This window comes from Mixia osmundae, assembly GCF_000708205.1.
Source record: "Mixia osmundae IAM 14324 unplaced genomic scaffold scaffold_2, whole genome shotgun sequence".
NCBI lineage: Eukaryota > Fungi > Basidiomycota > Mixiomycetes > Mixiales > Mixiaceae > Mixia > Mixia osmundae.
In genome coordinates, this window is record NW_014575562.1 from 1,368,707 (window position 1) to 1,386,256 (window position 17,550).

Here is a 17,550-nt window from a genome sequence, read left to right on the forward strand (position 1 = left end):
TCTGTTCCATTTCTCTTCCCATGTATCACATTTCACCATGGTGCGGACGCGCTCACTCACTCGCGGCACGCTGGCCAGCATTTCTAGTCTCTGGCAGGGCGAGCAGTACAGTCAGATCGCTACTCCTGGCGATGACAGTGTTGACGGTAGCAAAAGCGAGGGCGAACTCGAGCAGCAAGCATCGCTTCAGCCGTCGCGACGCAGAATCGCGCTCAAGCTTGCCTTGCTTAGTCTTTCAGCCGCTTGCCTTTGTCCGATAGCGTACATAGCATATAGACATTTGCCGGTATCACTAAACGCGACACGAATCGAGTCAACGCTTTGGCAGATACTGGAGAATATAAATTATGAGCCTCTTTCTACTGTCGATATAGATCAAACAAGCGACCGAAGTCCGCTAGAATCAGGGCTCCCGGCTCTCCTGTTTCCTGGCAAGGACCGATTCAATAACCACGTCTATATAGCCCTGAAGGCTGGCTACCTAGGCCTCAAGACGCGGCGGAGCGTGATTTTGTGAGCTAATTCACACATTCTATGGGTCTTGACTTATTCACAGGACGAGCAGCCCCAATCCAGATGGTCCGTTGCCGCTCTCTGCAATTTTTGACCATCAAGGCGCGTCAAAGAAAGCGAGCAGTCCGGTTTCTTTCGATCTCAGCCACATAACAAACGACACGCTTCGTCTGGGATGCTGGGCTGAGCATGCAGGCGCTAATTTCACCGAGTTCGGAACGCAGATAGCAACATGGCCGATTCCGTCTATAGAGGGCTATGATGCAAATTCATACGAGCTGGTCGAGCAGATTTCAGCCCGTTTCGAGACCTTCGAGACCACCCTGGACCATCTGGCGGAGACTGATGAACGCTTCAAGTTGCAACGGCGCCCGTCGGACAAGTTGCTGTGCATGTATCCGGCATTTGGGTTGCACGAGCAAGACTTCAGCAGCATCCACGGCCGTCCCTACGACAACGACATCATGGCTCTCCAGGATCCTGCCTGGCAGTACTACGGGCGGCATCTGTATTTTTCTCGCGAGATCGAGCGTCTCGCAGATCTTGTAATCGCATCAACGATAGACAATCCTGCCATACCTTTTGCGACTGTACATATCAGAAGGGGCGATTTCTGTAGCGCCCGCTTCAGCAGAGCAAATTGCAATCAAGCCCATGCCAAGACACTAGATCACTATGCAGCGGCCCTTGATGGCTTCGCACGTCAGGATGATTGCAATCAAAAGCATGGTTTTCCCAAAGTGCTCGTTATGACTGACGAACTCGACCCAACCTTCGCGGAAGCAGTCGGTCACCGCGGTTGGCATATGATACGTTCCGAAGCTATCATCGCCGTAAATCTTCCGGCAGACTGGCTAGGGCTGAACGTAAAGCCTCGCTTCCTTGCTGGTATAGTAGACGGAGCCATCATGGCCCGGGGTCAAGCCTTTGCAGGGACTCACCGAAGTACCATGTCGGCCCTTGCACAACTACGGGTTCAGACCTGGCAGAATGGCTGCAGTGTGCTAGTCAATCCGCAATAGGTATCATTGACATTGTTGTATACTTTGCAACGGAAGTCACATCATTAGACAGTCGCAGACGTCTGAGGATCGCGTGCAATAAGTGTCATACACACTTCAAGAACGAAGCTGACTGTTCAGCCGAACCGTACTACACTGGTTTGCCGCACACGCGGAGGCAACCTCCTCCGTTGATGCGGGCCACATACTCGCACAGAGGTAGCATGTCAGTTCCGCTTGACAAAGCAAATTTCGCGGCGGCCAACGAAAGATCCGGCAACCATGCCACAATCTGTGGGTCGACTCGAGTTATGGCGTCTCTGAGGTCAGCAGTAGCCGCAATTTTGTGTTCGGGCAAGACAGGCAGTCCTCGTTGTATGCGGATCTCGGTGTACCTGCTCGACACGACGGAATCAAGAAGGTCATCGCTTTCGATGTAAAAGGTGTTGTATCCCGTGCGCCGCTGAGTCTGCGTGCCGTTGACGAGCATGACAAACTCGGGAAATATGACCTGTCGCCCAGTCTTCTTTCCGAGCCAGCGCGCAAATGTCCATTGCTGCCTCAGCTCGTCGATGGTTCCAGTGAGGAGTGGTAGGCGCAGTAATGGTCGAGGTTGGCTATAGTAGCCATCAATGTCTTGCCAGAGACCCCAGATATGTGCAAATAGCAACCTGCGGAAGCGACATGAGCATGCTATACCCCCTGATGCCGTACTCACGCACTTGACGCTCTTCTCCACGCATGTGAAGTGAATTGTCGTGGCATTGGCGATCAGATCATTCATACGGCTTGCGTTGCCATATGTGTATTGCCAATGCTCTTGCATCCAGCTCAGATTGTTATCGCAAGAGAGAATCTTGATGCGAAACGAGTCAAGACCAGTTGTATCTTCGGCTTCCTTGCGCAATCGTCTATATCTGCGGAATCCTGAGCCACTGCATGGTATGCTGAGCGCGCATGGCTTACTCTGTGTTGAATATCGCTTGGTCCCAGACGCGTTTCTTCATCATGCTCTGGAGACAGCTCTCAAAATAGGCGACCGAGTACTTGGATGCCCGGACGAAATACCAGCCGATGTTCAGCTGGTCGCCCCATCGCTCGAAACTGAATTGAAGGTCCCATGTGTCATTGCCGAGCGGCAGCATTCCATGCAGGGGATCAAATGCAGGGTTGAGATAGACGTCGCCATCTGCAAAGACAAAGTTATAGCCTGACTTTGCAAGATCGATGTTCGAGTTCAGCTTGATGTCGGCGACCGTTTGGTTCAGATAGCCATGATAACCGATGAGGCCATGCTCTTCTAAATTGTCGACACAGTCGACTGATAGACACAAGGTCACGACGGCATCGTCATGACCATGCAGCCTGAGGACGCTGTCAAAGTTGCGAATAGCCGGCACATACGTGTGGTCTGCGATGATGACAAACACTGTGCGGTCTAGCGGGATCTCGCGTCGCAGCAGGTACCGACCAAGGTGTCCCGCCTGACGATATTGATCACTCCACTCATTTTGGCGCAGTCCAGTATGGCTGAGCAAATCAGACGGCTGCGAGCGCGACGCTCAACGCGCGATACATGCGAGACCCAGAGGTGACGTACATAGAGCCACCCTGACTGCCCTTGAGCCGTTTCCACTACTTGAGCAGACCAGATAGACAATCGTTCGCGCGTCCGTGTCCGTACATCTTGACTGGGTAGCGCCAGGGCAGCCGAAAGAGCCAAGCATGCCGCCAGGGAGAGCGCGATGAAGCGAAAGGGCCGTCGCAGCCAGTGCGACGTTGGCTTTGTGACGACAGATTTCCTTTCGAGATCGTCGAAAGAGTTATCCGGGGTAAGCTCGAGCCTGATTCGCGAGTAGGTCATTACTATCTTCGCAATCGTCCTATAAGACGGGATGGTCCCGCGAAAGTCACGACGGAACGCGTTGGCGCGTCAATAGTGAGCGCGAGAAGCAGTCACGTGCGTGCAATCTGTGACAATATAATACCATGCCTGTGCGGTCGTTCGACTCTAATTTCCTAAGCCGGATTGCCGCAGACTCGCAAACAGCCTTCGCGAGGCCAATCGATAAATTCGCACATGGGTAGCATCTGCGGACGACTGCTCTCCGCATAAATTCTGGCGGCGACCGAAAAGTCAGGCAGCACGGCGATAGTCTCCGAGCTGAATCGGCTGATAGCGTCCTTGAGCGCAGCAAGACTTGTGTCTGGTTTCACGTCCTGCTCCGAGAGAGCAGACAAACCGCGTGCCTCTCGTATCTCGGTGAAACTGCTAGACACGATGGAATGAAGCAGTTCGTCGCCATCGATATAGAACACGCGGAAGCCCGGCCGCTCCTCCGCCCGAGTATCTAGAAAGAGAGTGACGTATTCCGGAAAGATGACTTGTCGGCCGGTCTCAGTGCCGAGCCGGCGTGCGAATGTCCATTGCTGTCTGAGCTCATCGACGGTCCCATTGAGGTGAGGCAAGCGTAGCAACGGCCGTGGCCGACTGTAGTAGCCATCCAGATCTTGCCATAATCCCCAAAGATGGGCAAAGAGCAATCTGTAGCGTGGAGGTCAGTGAGAGCTTTCGGCAAAGCTCAGCGCATACTTGACATTCTTCTCTATGCACGTGAAGTGAATTGTAGTGGCTTGCGCCACATGTGCAGCCATTGCAGTAGCATTGCCGTATGTAGCTTGCCAGGGTTCGCGCATCCAGCTCATGTTGTTCTCGCAAGATAAGATCTTGATACGCAGCGTGTCAAGCTCGCCCTTGTACTCGGCTTCCTTGCGCAGACGTTTATACCTGGCACGCAAAAGTCAGCTGGGATGCAGAGGTCTATATCGTCCGTACTCGTTGTCGTAGATGGCTTGGTCCCAGCCTGGCTTACGTGTCATCGTTTCCAGACAGCGCTCGAGATAACCGATGGAATAATCTGAAGAGCGGATGAAGTACCAGCCGATATTCGTTTGATTGCGGTTGCGTTCCCAGCTCATCTGTATGTCCCAACTTTGATCGCTGAGTGGTAGCATGCCGTGCAAGGGATCAAATGCAGGGTTCAAGTAGACATCTCCGTCGGCAAACACAAAATTGTAGCCCGTTTTAGCCAGGTCTATGTTGGAATGCAGCTTGATATCGGCGACTGATTGATTGAGATAGCCATGGTAACCGATAAGACTATGCTCTTCTAGTCTATCGATACAGTCGATCGAAAGGCACAATGTCACGACAGCGTCACTGTGGCCATGCTGCCTGAGTACCTGATCAAAGTTGCGAATGGCAGGCACGTAGGTGTGGTCCGCAATGATGACGAACAGGGTCCGGTCCAGGGGTACCTCACGTCTTAGCAGATATTTCGACAGGTGACCTGCTTGGCGATACCAATCGGGCCAGTCCGATTTACGAGCACTAGCATGACTGAGGACGTCAGCCGGCTGCATAGCCAGGCCTTCAGCTTGCTGCAGATTTGCGGACCCAAACGACGCACATAGAGGCTTGCGTGCGTCTTCAGACTTTCCACGACACGTAGTAGCTGCTCCGTCGCTCTGGCTTGTACGTGCTGACTTGGCAATGCCAAGACGGTTGATAGTGCAATGCAGGCGAAGAGGGTGAGCGCGACGAGCTGAGTCGGGCGGCGGAGCCAGCGCGGCTTCCACGCTACGGATCGCTTCTTCTGCTCACCGTCGAAAGAACTATCAGGCGTCAGATCAAGCTGGATGCGAGACATAAGTAGCGGCTTGCAACAGGTTCGGAAGCAAAAAGGCCAAGGCGCGTCGCGCGCACACTGAACTTATCACGTGCCAAGCAAACGAGCTCGAATCGGATCAAAGTGCAGTTTCATGGAGCCAAGTAGAGAACAAAGGACCTCTGAGCCAAGCTGTATAAAATCCTATCGTACCGGCTTGCGCGAGGCTTGGTCGTTGCGGTAACGTGGCTAACCGCATGCGAAACACCAGAGGCGAGCCTTGGGATCTCAATGCTTTCAGGAAATCCGTCTCGTGGAAAGCCATTGACCTCTGAGCAGGCGATCGTCGCAGATCAGACACGTAGTGAGATAGAGGCGCCAAAAAACGCTCCGTCAGCGCGCGAAAATGGCAGCACAGAGCATCGTCTGCGGCAATGAAATTCCCTGCGGCTGCTGCCTGCTCAGCAGCTTGCAGCACCGCATCATCGCGTCGAGTACAGCGCCGATGCGTGGACGACAGGACGCGTCCATGGCCATCTGCGGCGAAAGTGATCACGTGTGGCCAATGCTGACACGCCTTGCGAATGATGCCATTGCTTGTTCCGACCAGTAGTCCGGGCCTCGGTTTTGTTTTGATGCACACTTTGGCAAAGTCGTGGTCTTGCAGAGTCAGATACGGTCGCAGCTCACCGTCGAAAGGCAGCGGCCTGACGAGGCTCCGAAGCCACATGACTGTGTCGCTCGCGCGTGCTGCGTCGCCGGCAGCGTAAACGAGGATAGGCTCGCCGAGGATGAGTAGCTCCCATATAGTCCAGAGTTCGCTGATGTGGCCCGCGAACACCTGTGAAAGAGGTCTGAGGGGCACATTGGCGATCACATGGTGCTGCAAGGGAGGCTTTTGCTGGGCTTCAGCAATAGCAGTATTGAGGACATTGAGGTTCTTGCCAAGGAAAGGAACGTTAGCCCAGCCGCCAAGTTGCGAAGGCGAAGGCCTGGAGCGCGCACCTCAGAATCAGGTTGCCTTAATTAACTGCTTCTAAAGATAGTCACGGACCAATTGATGATATTTTGTGCTGCGTGGGCTATTGCTGCGGCGCCTTCGGAACGGCCAAGAAAGCGCTGACCCAGTGCGGTCACCAGATAGCTGAATAGTCCGGGAGCATCGACACTCGTCCCGATAACAAGCGATCTCTGATGAAAACCTCTTTTCGCGTCGGCTGCTCTTGCGCGATCGAAAAAAACCGCGCCCCAAATGGATTTGCCGTCATTGCCGGGCAGCCGCCAGACAAATGTCTGTGCGCCGAGCTGCAATCGCTGACTGGAAGAGTCTGGAAAGGACGCGAATGCGACAGTCATGCGCTCCTCCGATGTCAAGGCGTACGGCGGCCAAATGTTGTCAAGCAGCGGCCCGTTGTCTATATCAAACTGGACGGTCATGAAGGCGACGACCCAGCGTCTCAGCCGCGCTAGGTCGATATCTGACAGGACCTGGGCAGGCAAGGGGATTTTGCGGGCGAGGTAGTCCTGATCTACGCGAAGCGAGGATGTACTTGGTGCGCGACGCAAGGAGGGTGACAATGCCGAGTCAATGGATGATCGTCGCCGGATGTGACCCCCCGGTCTACGATTCTGTGTGCTGGGAGAGGTCGAGATGAAGGAAGATGCGCTGGGACCGTTTGATGAGTTCACCGGAGAAGGTCTATGCTGCTCTGTGAAGGTATCTTGAGCGTTGCCAGACTAGAGCGAGGCTCGCTCGCCTGTCGCAGGGTCGCGCTCGACCCCGAGCCAGGGCAGAGATCGTGCTGTGCATGCTGGAAACGAGATTCAGTGGGTTGAGTGGGAGACAGTGCGCCCAGGTCTAGGCTTGCGAGTGAGCCCAGATCAGAGTCCTCAGACTCGACGGCCAAGGAGCTGTAGCGCTTGGTCGCCTTCATTTTGCCTGCGTCATACTTCAAAGCAGTCACCGTGAAGCGAGACTGCCCATGCCGAGTCTATTCGGAGCACACATGGTCGACATGAGTGCGTCGGTCATCGATGATCAGTGACAACCGAAGTCGAGCTCGCGCTCGCGACCAGGCTCTTGGTTCAGTGCTGAGCGATCGTGCTGCTCAATGGCATGGCCGGACATGCTGTTCCGGAGGAGCTCACGGTAGCCGAGCATCTGCCGGGCCAGCTTCTCCCCAAGTCAGGACTGAGTGGCAAAGGGAAAGCACGTCAAACACCTCACACAGCCAAAGAAGGAGCCACCGAGTCCTTCCTTCATCGACTGGCAGGCCCGTCGACCGGGAAGTCAGGCCTGACCCGTGATCCTGCAGAAGTGAGGCAGATCATCTGGGAGGCGAGCAAAGGGTCTGCATTTGCACAGAATGAGCAACGCAGGGATGAAGCTACCCAGCTCAAGATCAAGGTCTTGCTCGACCAGCTCAGCAAGCGGGTAGCTCTCACCAATGGCAATCTGCGCGCAGAGGAGATCATCGTCGAGGCTCAAGTCGAACTGCTCGAAGCAACGCGAGATCTCTCGCAAACCATCGTCGTGGTCGATTGTGATGCATTCTACGCGAGCGTCGAGGAGCTCGACGATCCGTCGCTCAAGGGAAAAGCGTTTGCAGTCGGCGTTGGAGTCTGCACTACCGCGTCTTATGAAGCTCGAAAGTATGGTGTTCGGTCTGCACTGGCAGGCTACATCGCAAAGAAGCTCTGTCCACACCTCATTTTTGTCAAGCCAGACTTTACCAAATACTCCCAGGCTTCTGCGCGCGTCATGGCAATCTTACGCAAATACGATCCCCACCTCGCTCCCGCAAGTTTGGACGAAGCATACCTGAATATTACTGTCTTTATGAGATCAAGCGGCTTATCAGCAGACGATGCCGTGATGCAGATGCGGACCGAGATCAAGGAGACGACAGGCCTGACCGTTTCTGCGGGCATCGCACCCAACACGCTGTTGGCCAAGATGGCCGCTGATGTCAATAAGCCAGATGGGCAATGTCGCGTCATGCCAACTCGAGACGCTGTCGTAGAATTCACATCCGCTCAACCGGTCAGAAAGATCTTTGGCGTCGGTCGCGTGACAGAAGCCTGGCTCGTCGCACTCGATGTACGGAGAATCAGCGACATCTGGGCCAAGCGGGGTATGCTCCACCTCATTCGGACCAGCATTAGTCTCGACTTCCTCCTCAAAGCCTATCTCGGCTTAGGCTCCTCTCTCGTGTCAGCCAGCACACGCGAGTCACGCAAATCTGTCGGACGTGAGGACACCTTCGGCAAGCTAGCAGATTACAGCGGCTTCTTGGAGGTCTTGCGTGCGCTAGCAGAGACGCTGGGCAATGATTGCCAGTCTCTGCAATTTGCGGGACGGACCCTCACACTTAAATTCAAGCGTACGCCAGCATCCAATGCTCCTAAGTCTGCGCTCAATGGTGCATCGCAGTGAGCACGTATGAGCCGTTCACGCGCGCGAGAACGATAGGCCAGCATCACCTGTATCGAGATACAGAGCAATTCTACAAGGTCGGTAAGGAGCTACTCGATGAAGCTATCACGGAACGTCGCAAGCTTTATGACGATGGCAAGACGCCCGTGGGCTGTGGGGGGACGCGGGAGATCGAACTCAGGCTCTTGGGTCTGCGCATCACAAACTTGGTGGATCAAAGTGAGGCAGCAATCGCCAAACGCAGGGCGCGGACCATCGACCATGTAGGACGCTGGCAGACGTGCGCTTGCCCACAGAACTGACAGCACTTTGTGTCATGCAGTGGGCTGTCGTATCGCCGAAAGGAGTCGTTACGCCCGTGCCAACCGAGTCGCACAGCAAAAGGAAGAGGAGCGAGACGCCCCTCGCAACGCACACACGTATGGACGAGTCTGGCGCTATTGTCATCCTGGACGATGAGGAAGTAGACGAACCGCGCGCAACGAGCGTTGGATCAGTCAAGGAGGCGGAAGAAGACGACGACGACGAGGTGATCTTCTCATCGATGACATCCACGTCTGGAGCAACTGGGATACAGTGTCCCATTTGCCACAAAAGCTTCTTGCAAGACATGGCTCAACTCAATCGCCACTTAGATGCCTGCCTGGTCAAGCAAGCCGATGAGAACATAGCAGTCACGCCGGGCTCGGCATTCGACCGACTGATGAAGGCTCAGAAGACGCGCCCGAAGACAAGATCAAGGAAACTAGAGCAGATTCATCGCGTCCGGCCGACAAACAAGTAAAAGTGTCTATTGTACGAGCGTGTCCCGTCGTTGTCATGAAACCTGTTCATTCCTAGCCAGCGCTGCTTTCGTGGATGTGATGACCTGTCCATTCGTCAGCCATTTCAACTCGCTTGCCATTAAGACGCACTTGATGGATGTCCGGCCTGCTCTCAGGATCGACGATAAGCATCGAAGAGATAAGATCCTTGAGAGGCTGAGAATACTTGTCGCCCGACCCAGAAGGAAATTTGTACTGCCCATTCAGTACTGCCATGGCGATACTACCGCCTTGTTGCTCTTGCTCTGTCTCGAAAGGTGAATGATGGAACGCTAGTGCAAAGAGCGTGCAGCCGAGCGACCATATGTCAACTTTTTGGTCAAGATCTTGCCCGGTCTTGACCTACAGATCCTATGAATTTGATCAAAGCGTCAAAAGACAGTCGGACGCACATCGAAGAGCTCGGGCGCCCGAAAAGGCATGGAACATTGCTCTGCCGCCAAATCTTGTTGCGTGAGCGCGACGGAACGGCTGGGAACTTCTACTCGTGCAGGAGCAGCGCTGCCAAAATCCATCAAGATTGCATCTTGACCATCATCGGTGACCATGATATTTGCTGCACGATGCTGTGAGCTTAGCTGCGGGCAGCCAAGGATGCACATACCCGGTTTAATGTCTCGGTGAGCCCAAGGCGTCATCTTACCCCGCTGCTTTGCACCAGTAGAATTGAGATTTGGCGCTGGCTTGGGATCCAAGGAGCCCAGGGTGTCGCCCTGATCGCTGAGTTGAGCGACTGCGCTCGTGCTTGCCTCTGGCGCATTGTTGGACTCGAGTATGCCACCAGACATCTCTGACGTCCTGATCAGGGGCGCATCTTGCTCGTCGTCTTCTCCGCCATCTAGGGTCTCTTCCAGAGAATGGGCAGACGGCACTCGCATCCGGCTGACTCGCTGTTGAGGTGGCGGATAAGTTGATTCGTCCTGCGCGAGCTGCGCCGTGCCTGAAGAGCCTGGGACGTAGGTGTGCATCGCTCTTACGGCTTCGCATGTCTTGAGAAATAGCCTGAGCATCTCGCGCTCGCCAAAGCGACTGCCTGACGTCTATGGCTCACCACATGAGCTTTGATGAGTGCGGTAGCATGATCACGCACGACATGGTCATTGATGGCGTCTTGCAGGTTGCCGCGCTTGTAGAATGGCAGGAAGAGGCTATCTAGCGTGGTGAATTACAGCTGTACTGCACTGAGTACGGAGACGCACTAGATGACTTGGCCCTCTTCGTCCTGAATGACGCAAGAGTCGAGGCAGCGGATGCAGTAAGGATGTCGAAAGCGCTTGTATGCTTCCACTTCCTTCATAGCGATCCTGTAGCCCTCTGAGCTCTGACATCGGATCTTCTTGAGCGCAAATTGTCGGCCCGAGCTCGTGTCCTCTGCCAAATAGACAAAGGCGAAACCGCCTTCGCCGAGGAGTCTGACGATTTTGAACGTTCGTCCGTTGAGCTTGACATCCTTGCTCGGCGCACAGAGCGCTGTGCACGCCAAGAGCTGCTGTACAAAGTCCATCTCTGGATGTCAGCGCATGTCAGCGCTTCAGCAGGCGTTCGTTGCCAACCGCGTCACGATGCACGACGACGCGACTCATCATGCCATCATCAATCCATGATCACCGGCACCTAGCTGTTCAGGCCACCAGCGCAAAAGCACTCGACGCAGGATTTCGAGTCATCAACACCAGTCTGACGCACAGTGACGTGCAATCTCATTCACATGAAGCCGTATTTGCGTCTTGCCCCGCGCTCGATGACATTCGGGATGATCACATGTAGCAGTCTGGCGTACCAGTAGAAGGAGGGCACGAAGCTGTGGCGCTGCTCGTGATCGATGGCCGAGATAGTGGCACGTGCGACGTGATCAGGCGAGAGGCCTTTGCTAGATCCGCTCGGCTTGTGACCATCAGGAGCGAGATGCATATCTGCGGCTTGCTCGCGGAGACCGGTCTCTACTGTGGCTGGAGAGATGACTGTCACGCCGAAAGGATGCCCGTTTCTGCCGTTCCTGCTTTTGGCTGTCGGCCAGCCTTGCATTTCGATACGAAGAGCTTCCATGAGCATTGTTCCGGCGCTCTTGCTCGACGCGTAGATCGCACGCGTCGGCGCTGGGATGCATGCGGCGACGGACGAGATCAGTGCGATGCGGGGCGCATGCGACTTTGCAGCCATGAGAGGCGCAAACGTGAGCGTGGCCAAGAGCGGCACCGTCGCGTTGAGCTTGACCATCTTATCGTAGACGGCTGTCGCTTGCTTGAGTTCCTCTGCTGATACTGTATCTCTAACGACGTGCAAAGGCGAGGCAGGATCGATGGAGCCGGTCAGTGCAAACGCAGGCAAGACAGCGAGCGCGCCGACGCTGCATTGCTATCAGCCTGATCCTTGCCGCTCGAGCGTTGCTCACCAGATGATCAACGTGTCGACACAGCCCCAAAGCTCTTTTGCCTTTTGGTGGACAGCGAGCAGGCCCTCTTCGCTCGCTACGTCTGCTTGGACGGTCTCTATGCCTCTCGAGGGGTTCAGCTTGAGCTGAGAATGTCTTGGCTTGATCGCTCGGCATGCTTGGGCGGTCGCCTCGAGTTCGACTGAATCTCGCGCAACGAGCATCACTCTCGCTCCTCGCTCAGCGTATGCTAAAGCCAGAGCCTTGCCGATGCCCTTTGATGCACCGAGAATGACGACCCATTCTTTGTGCACTGGCAGGGCTCGCCGTCGAGTGTCTTGCTTGACGACGAGACCATAGACGATGTAGCAAGCGAGCAGGACGAGGATGGTCGCATTGACCGTCAACTGATCGAGCTTGAAGCCCAGGTTGATGTCGAAGCGAGGCATGGCATGATGTATGAGGGGCATCTTGTCGAGACCTCGACACACGCAGCAAGCGCTCGCAGGAAGCCGTGCCGTCGCGATGTCGTCGACTTGTCATCGGCCTGGCGACCCGTCATGACGGCTTGCTCGCCAGTTCATCACCCGACAGCCTCTAGCTGACATGGCAGATCAGAAGCAATCTCTGGCACCTGGCTGGACAGAGCATTTCTCTCCCAAGGGCGTGCCTTACTACTACAACGCCGAGACAAAGAAGAGTACCTACACTCGTCCTGTCTCTGTGCTGCCAACNGTCACGCCCGACAAGCCACTCCATCTGGGCAGCTCGCAACCCGTCGCACAGCCAGACCGTGTCAAGCGAAAGAAGGAAAAGCCCTTGACGAAGACGCCAATAGGTGACACNCCTTGGCTGAGGATNGTCACGACAGCTGGCAATGTCTTTTACACGCACTCTGAGCACAAGACGTCTGTTTGGACGGCACCGGAGGAGATCAGCGGACAAGTCGCTCGGCTAGAGGCTGAAGAGAAAGAAGCCAGATACAACGGCACGCCTTTGACAGCCATCACAGAGCCCGTTACATCCACTTCTCGTTCAGCTACTGCAACCTCAACTGCTCCGCCAGCGAAGCGAACGCCGGATGAGACAGCACCTGGCGTCAGCAAGAAGAGCAAGAGGGTCCACGCGCTTGCCGATCTGGACATCGAAAGTCAGCAAAAGGTTGCCTCTGAACTGGCAGCTCTGGACGCGAATGAAGGCGCCTCGCTCGGACCACCCCCAGCTAGCGCGACAGATGAGCTTTCCAGCGACGAGAACAAGGCACTCTTTCGCGTGTGTCATCCTATGCTTCCTTGGAAAAGTGTCTGATAGGTGCGCAGTCCATGCTCGCCGAGACAGACATCTCGCCTCTCGCCCCCTGGGACATGGAGCTGCCCAAATTTGTCAACGACCCTCGCTACAAGGGTGCGTACACGGCTACATTGAGTCGCGCAGGAGATCTGAAGATCTGTGGACCAGCTGTGAAGCAGCTTCGCGAACGCCGTGAGCTGTTTGACGACTTTTGCAAGGAAAAGATACGAGCACAGCGCGCACGGGGGGCGGCGCCGAAGCAAGATGTAAGAGCAAGTAGATGCCTCCTAGTAGAGCTGATGGTCCTTCTCAGCCCATCGCTGCTTACCGTGCCTTACTCGTCGCACATGTCACCTCGACGAGAACACATTGGGACGACTTTCGGCGGGACCACAAAACTGACGTACGCTTTCGCAACTACGGCAGAGATGACCGTGAGCGCGAGAAAGCTTTCCGATCCTGGCTCAAGGATCTCGGCGAATGTCTGCTCTTTGTTGGCCCTCTTTACGATGGAAGCTGATCGAGTGCGCAGTGAAACGGGCGGATGCAGAACAGGCACAGCAAGCATTTGACAGGCTATTGACCGAGCAGACCGACCTCACGCCAGCGTCAAAATGGGTAGACGTAAGTCACTTGATCGTCAGTCGGCTCGGCCTGACNTTTGCCGCGCAGGTCAAAGGGAGGCTCAGCGTTGACCCACGCTACGACGCCATCAAGTCTGCATCGACAAGGGAAGCTTCATTCAAAGCGCATCTTCAGCGCCTGGCAGAAGCGCCGCTGGAATCTGTACAAGAACGTGCTGCAGCAAAAGCAGAGCGTGCACGAGCCAGTCTGCTGGCAAGGCAGCACGAGGTCGAAGCGCATCAAGCTCAGACAAACCAAGTCGTACATGCCAGTCGACAGAAGCTCGCCACCGAGGAAGCCGAGCGCAGCTTCAAGGCCGTCCTCATTGACAACATTCGAGATCCCAGCGTGAGTCAGTGCGACACCTCTCGCTGTCGATGCTGACTCGTAGTCGGCGTACAGATCAGCTGGCCCGAAGCGGTCGAGACCATGACCTTTGACAAACGCTACGAGGAATGCTGCCGTATCTTGTCACTAGAAGAGCGCCGCAGAGCATGGTCCACGCACGTCGCCGAAGTTCACGCCAAATGGCTGGACGGGCTGCATACTTTGTTCGAGCAAAACGCGCCTTTCCTCGATACGCCCTTTTTGTCCATCTTGCCCAAGATCTATGATCATCCACTGGCTACCCGAGTATCCAGCGATGCAGACAAGCTGGAGCACTTGTTTTGCGACTGGCAACAATTTCGTCAAGCACGGGCACGCACAGACTTTGATCGCATGCTTGGCGAGAGCGCATTTGTTGACTTTTGGGGTCGCATGTCGAAAGAATCTGCAGACGAAGGCGATGTCAAGCGCATCCTCGACGACGATCTCGTGAATGTGGAAGAATCCGGTGATGCTTCTGTCAGCCTCAAGGCAATGGCAGCGACTATCAACCTAGATTCAATCCATTCGGTGCTTCAGTCTGACAGACGCTATCGCGCCTTTGATCACGAACCCGAAGCAAGAGAACAGTGGATGCGAGACTATCTCTCGCGTTTGAGCGCACCTGCAGCCACTGTCCATCAACGGCAGTCTTGATCGGATACTCCACTATGCATGCGTGTCTCTCGACAAGCTCTATTGCGCCCATGCATTTAGCTCTTTCAAGGCGATAACACGCTTGCTTGTCCAGTCGACACTATCGAGATAGGCAGTCGTGTGGTCGATAGGCGTGAAGAGAGCATTTGACTTGGCCGTTACATCGGCCACTGGCGGCACTTGCTTGTCTTTCGCTCTGCTCGCCGTCGGCGTGGTCGATGACAGACGCCCGCTAACCGACGACGGTCTGCTGAGCGATGGCGAGGCCACGCCCGTCCCAGTATCAGTGACCGAAGCTGAAGCCTTTTCGAAAGCTGCACTAGCTTGTATGTCTGCCAATGCACGTCTTGGCTTCTTTGTTGGCGTTTGTGGCTCGATTGTGCCTCTCTTTTTGTATTGTATCCTTGTCTTGGCCGTGCGGGCTTCACTTGCTGACGCGATGCCATCATCAGAAAGATCCTGCCCGGGCGCAGGCCTCATTAGTTTCTGCCGTGCAACATCCTTGCTCGGACTCTCGCTCTGGCTGCGTCTGACGGGGCGAGCTGACCGGCTCGGTGAAGCGCTACTGATCTTTCGTGACGTGCGTCTCGCTGGACTCGTTATCTTTGCAGANTGATCATCAACGGCTTTTTGGCACTTGCCGAGTGCTAATNTGAAATTGGCAGCTGTNACACTGGCTGCTCGGTGATATGCTACCGAATCAAGCGTCGCCTCGATTTGTCTGCTGCTCATGAGCGAGTCTCCCTGGTCGATATCTCGACGTACCCTTGCTGGACGATGTACAGAGCTACTGCAGCTAGCAACACACTGTTACCGCAAAGTCGAGCCGGCAGCTCGTAGACTGAGCCCTTGCCTGTCCATGCACACAGCCGTCCATATAGTACTCTGGCCTCGTTGATTACATCATCTCGCGCAGACGTCATCAGTCCTCTCAGCGGTGTCCATGCAAGCTGCTCTGCCCTCGACGGCATCTGATGAAGGTGTTGACGGAGACGAAACCTGTGAGGGACAGCCGATAGTCCCTCCAGCTTATCTCAGATACATCCGTCGCGTGACGCGTTACGCAATGCATCGCATCTCTTCGTGTAGCATGCCACGTACCGCACAGCAAAGATGCACATGCATGGTAGTATGCACTAGTAAGCAGGAATTGCGATGCCGGCGCTTATGACTCTGTTGTAGTATGGTGTCAGCCCAGCAGCCAAGACTTCAATCTGCCTACTTGGCATGCATATCGCCGATCTGCACGAAGCATCAGCCCGGACGAGCCCGAGCACGGGTTACATACCGCAACGGAGTTGATGCCGACATTGCAACTCGGCACCTCGAAAAAAGAGAATCGGTCAGAGCCGTATTTGCGGTGCAAAATTACATCCATGACAGCCAGCGCACGAACGACTGCTCCCAATTCTTCATTCTGATCGAGTGAAAGATCAAAGTAGCGTACGAGTGAGCTTGTACGTTGCCCCACCGCGGGCGTCACGATTGGTCTCGTGCCAAGACAANTGTACGTCGGGCGGCAAATTGCCCGCAATCAAGACCTACGCAGCGTTTGAGCAATCTGTGGTCCATCATGCGAGACGCACGTTGTTCGAAAGGTCTACTCTGAAGCTGAGAGCGACATCAAGACAATGATCTGCGGCTATGCGTGTTGGCAACCATGGTCCATAGTCATCCCGGCCAAACAGCCGCGCCGGCGAAGCAGAAGTCGACACAACTTGGAAGAGCGTAAGCAGTAGCGCGAGACAGGTGATCATCTGGCAGTGAATCTCTCGAGATTGTCAATTGCAGCAGGGGACAAGCTGGCAAGAAGAAATGACCACGCACGGAAAAGCCTGAGACCATGTCTCCAACGCGTCCGTCGCCGTGTCACAGACATCACACTGTGTCACTCTTACGTGCGACGCCGAGATTCTGCTTTAGTGCTGGTTGACTGCCCGCACTGATCTGCCGCAAGCGCTGTCTTGTAAGAGTCTTGCCCGTGCATTCACCACCATGTCGATTGATGATCAAGACCGGGCTAGCAAGGCAGCTGTCCATATTGCTCGTACACATGCAAGAATGGATAAGATTACTTCTTCCCTGGACACTACCGATCGATGCTCCCGTCGCAGGCATTGTCTCATATGTATTACTGGCAAACAGATGACATTGTGTTCTTCGAGTGCAAGAGATTGCGCATGCAAGCTGTGGAGTAAACAAAAGCTGGTTACTGATGAGATGTTCACGCGGCTGACTCCGAGCCGGCCTGGCTCACCGCGGTCTGCGAATAGACGAGTGCGCTCCTTCAGGACGGTAGCCTGTATGAGAAGCGCTTTGATCGGAGGGTCTCCTCTAGTGATACGATGCAGTACCGATTACTGACTGCTCTGGCATATGGTCGCAGTAGTATGTCGGACTCGGTGTGATGGAGCCCAAGTCGAGCAGGTGAGTCAGCTGGCCCAGAAGACAAATCCCGGCAATGAGAAATTGAACTGGCAATACTGGACTCGCCCATTTCGCCAATTGATCAAATAAATAAATGTGACTTTTGGCGGCGCTATACAACGCGACTATCAGCAATTCAAGATATGCAACCGCNAGAGTGGCCCCGCCTTTCCTGCGCAGCGANATTAGCCATNATGACGCACGCGGNTCACTTTGTTTGTATGAANATTCCCGCCGATCGCTTTGTTTGTATGCGCATTGCCTGACGGCTTCCTACTCGTCACTGACAGAGAGGTACTGCTCTTACTGTCTATCGACACATTCATGTATATCGACCAGGTCCCTCGCTTTATCCGCCCATCGTCGCTTCACT

The 17,550-nt window shown here is 54.9% G+C and overlaps 10 protein-coding genes across 10 annotated transcripts; 4 read left to right on the forward strand and 6 right to left on the reverse strand.

The window, feature by feature from the left end:
* Nucleotides 1-37: 37 nt before the first annotated feature.
* Nucleotides 38-1,535, forward strand: L969DRAFT_44720 (uncharacterized protein; the record flags this gene model as incomplete). Its single annotated transcript, XM_014714848.1, has 2 exons — nt 38-513; nt 566-1,535. The coding sequence occupies 2 exons, from the start codon at nt 38-40 to the stop codon at nt 1,533-1,535; spliced, it is 1,446 nt and encodes a 481-aa protein (XP_014570334.1).
* A 130-nt stretch (nt 1,536-1,665) lies between these two features.
* On the reverse strand, nt 1,666-3,378 carry L969DRAFT_45156 (uncharacterized protein; the record flags this gene model as incomplete). Its single annotated transcript, XM_014714849.1, has 4 exons — nt 1,666-2,185; nt 2,237-2,431; nt 2,481-3,061; nt 3,115-3,378. The coding sequence occupies 4 exons, from the start codon at nt 3,376-3,378 to the stop codon at nt 1,666-1,668; spliced, it is 1,560 nt and encodes a 519-aa protein (XP_014570335.1).
* A 155-nt stretch (nt 3,379-3,533) lies between these two features.
* On the reverse strand, nt 3,534-7,116 carry L969DRAFT_45108 (uncharacterized protein; the record flags this gene model as incomplete). Its single annotated transcript, XM_014714850.1, has 7 exons — nt 3,534-4,059; nt 4,108-4,302; nt 4,351-4,931; nt 4,985-5,189; nt 5,437-6,174; nt 6,237-6,818; nt 6,872-7,116. 7 exons carry the CDS (start codon nt 7,114-7,116, stop codon nt 3,534-3,536), a joined length of 3,072 nt encoding a protein of 1,023 aa, XP_014570336.1.
* Nucleotides 7,117-7,298: 182 nt separating this feature from the next.
* On the forward strand, nt 7,299-9,402 carry L969DRAFT_71614 (uncharacterized protein; the record flags this gene model as incomplete). Its single annotated transcript, XM_014714851.1, has 3 exons — nt 7,299-8,565; nt 8,616-8,881; nt 8,941-9,402. 3 exons carry the CDS (start codon nt 7,299-7,301, stop codon nt 9,400-9,402), a joined length of 1,995 nt encoding a protein of 664 aa, XP_014570337.1.
* A 33-nt stretch (nt 9,403-9,435) lies between these two features.
* Nucleotides 9,436-10,946, reverse strand: L969DRAFT_45043 (uncharacterized protein; the record flags this gene model as incomplete). The annotated part of the gene is made up of 6 exons (XM_014714852.1): nt 9,436-9,486; nt 9,533-9,784; nt 9,835-9,998; nt 10,047-10,482; nt 10,533-10,590; nt 10,642-10,946. The coding sequence occupies 6 exons, from the start codon at nt 10,944-10,946 to the stop codon at nt 9,436-9,438; spliced, it is 1,266 nt and encodes a 421-aa protein (XP_014570338.1).
* Nucleotides 10,947-11,070: 124 nt separating this feature from the next.
* On the reverse strand, nt 11,071-12,262 carry L969DRAFT_101957 (uncharacterized protein; the record flags this gene model as incomplete). The annotated part of the gene is made up of 2 exons (XM_014714853.1): nt 11,071-11,789; nt 11,835-12,262. 2 exons carry the CDS (start codon nt 12,260-12,262, stop codon nt 11,147-11,149), a joined length of 1,071 nt encoding a protein of 356 aa, XP_014570339.1. The 3' UTR covers nt 11,071-11,146.
* Nucleotides 12,263-12,419: 157 nt separating this feature from the next.
* Nucleotides 12,420-14,750, forward strand: L969DRAFT_93002 (uncharacterized protein; the record flags this gene model as incomplete). Its single annotated transcript, XM_014714854.1, has 8 exons — nt 12,420-12,651; nt 12,685-13,085; nt 13,133-13,217; nt 13,272-13,369; nt 13,417-13,585; nt 13,636-13,727; nt 13,776-14,075; nt 14,130-14,750. The coding sequence occupies 8 exons, from the start codon at nt 12,420-12,422 to the stop codon at nt 14,748-14,750; spliced, it is 1,998 nt and encodes a 665-aa protein (XP_014570340.1).
* Nucleotides 14,751-15,372: 622 nt separating this feature from the next.
* On the reverse strand, nt 15,373-15,784 carry L969DRAFT_85592 (uncharacterized protein). Its single transcript, XM_014714855.1, has one exon. The coding sequence runs from the start codon at nt 15,719-15,721 to the stop codon at nt 15,479-15,481; it is 243 nt and encodes an 80-aa protein (XP_014570341.1). The 5' UTR covers nt 15,722-15,784; the 3' UTR covers nt 15,373-15,478.
* Nucleotides 15,785-15,864: 80 nt separating this feature from the next.
* On the reverse strand, nt 15,865-16,683 carry L969DRAFT_85596 (uncharacterized protein). Its single transcript, XM_014714856.1, has 5 exons — nt 16,337-16,683; nt 16,198-16,291; nt 16,039-16,148; nt 15,973-15,992; nt 15,865-15,923 (listed from the first exon to the last, which is right to left on the reverse strand). Exons 1-5 carry the CDS (start codon nt 16,505-16,507, stop codon nt 15,887-15,889), a joined length of 432 nt encoding a protein of 143 aa, XP_014570342.1. The 5' UTR covers nt 16,508-16,683; the 3' UTR covers nt 15,865-15,886.
* L969DRAFT_332194 (uncharacterized protein) lies at nt 16,627-17,230 on the forward strand. Its single transcript, XM_014714857.1, has one exon. It carries the CDS (start codon nt 16,746-16,748, stop codon nt 17,112-17,114), a length of 369 nt encoding a protein of 122 aa, XP_014570343.1. The 5' UTR covers nt 16,627-16,745; the 3' UTR covers nt 17,115-17,230.
* Nucleotides 17,231-17,550: the final 320 nt, after the last annotated feature.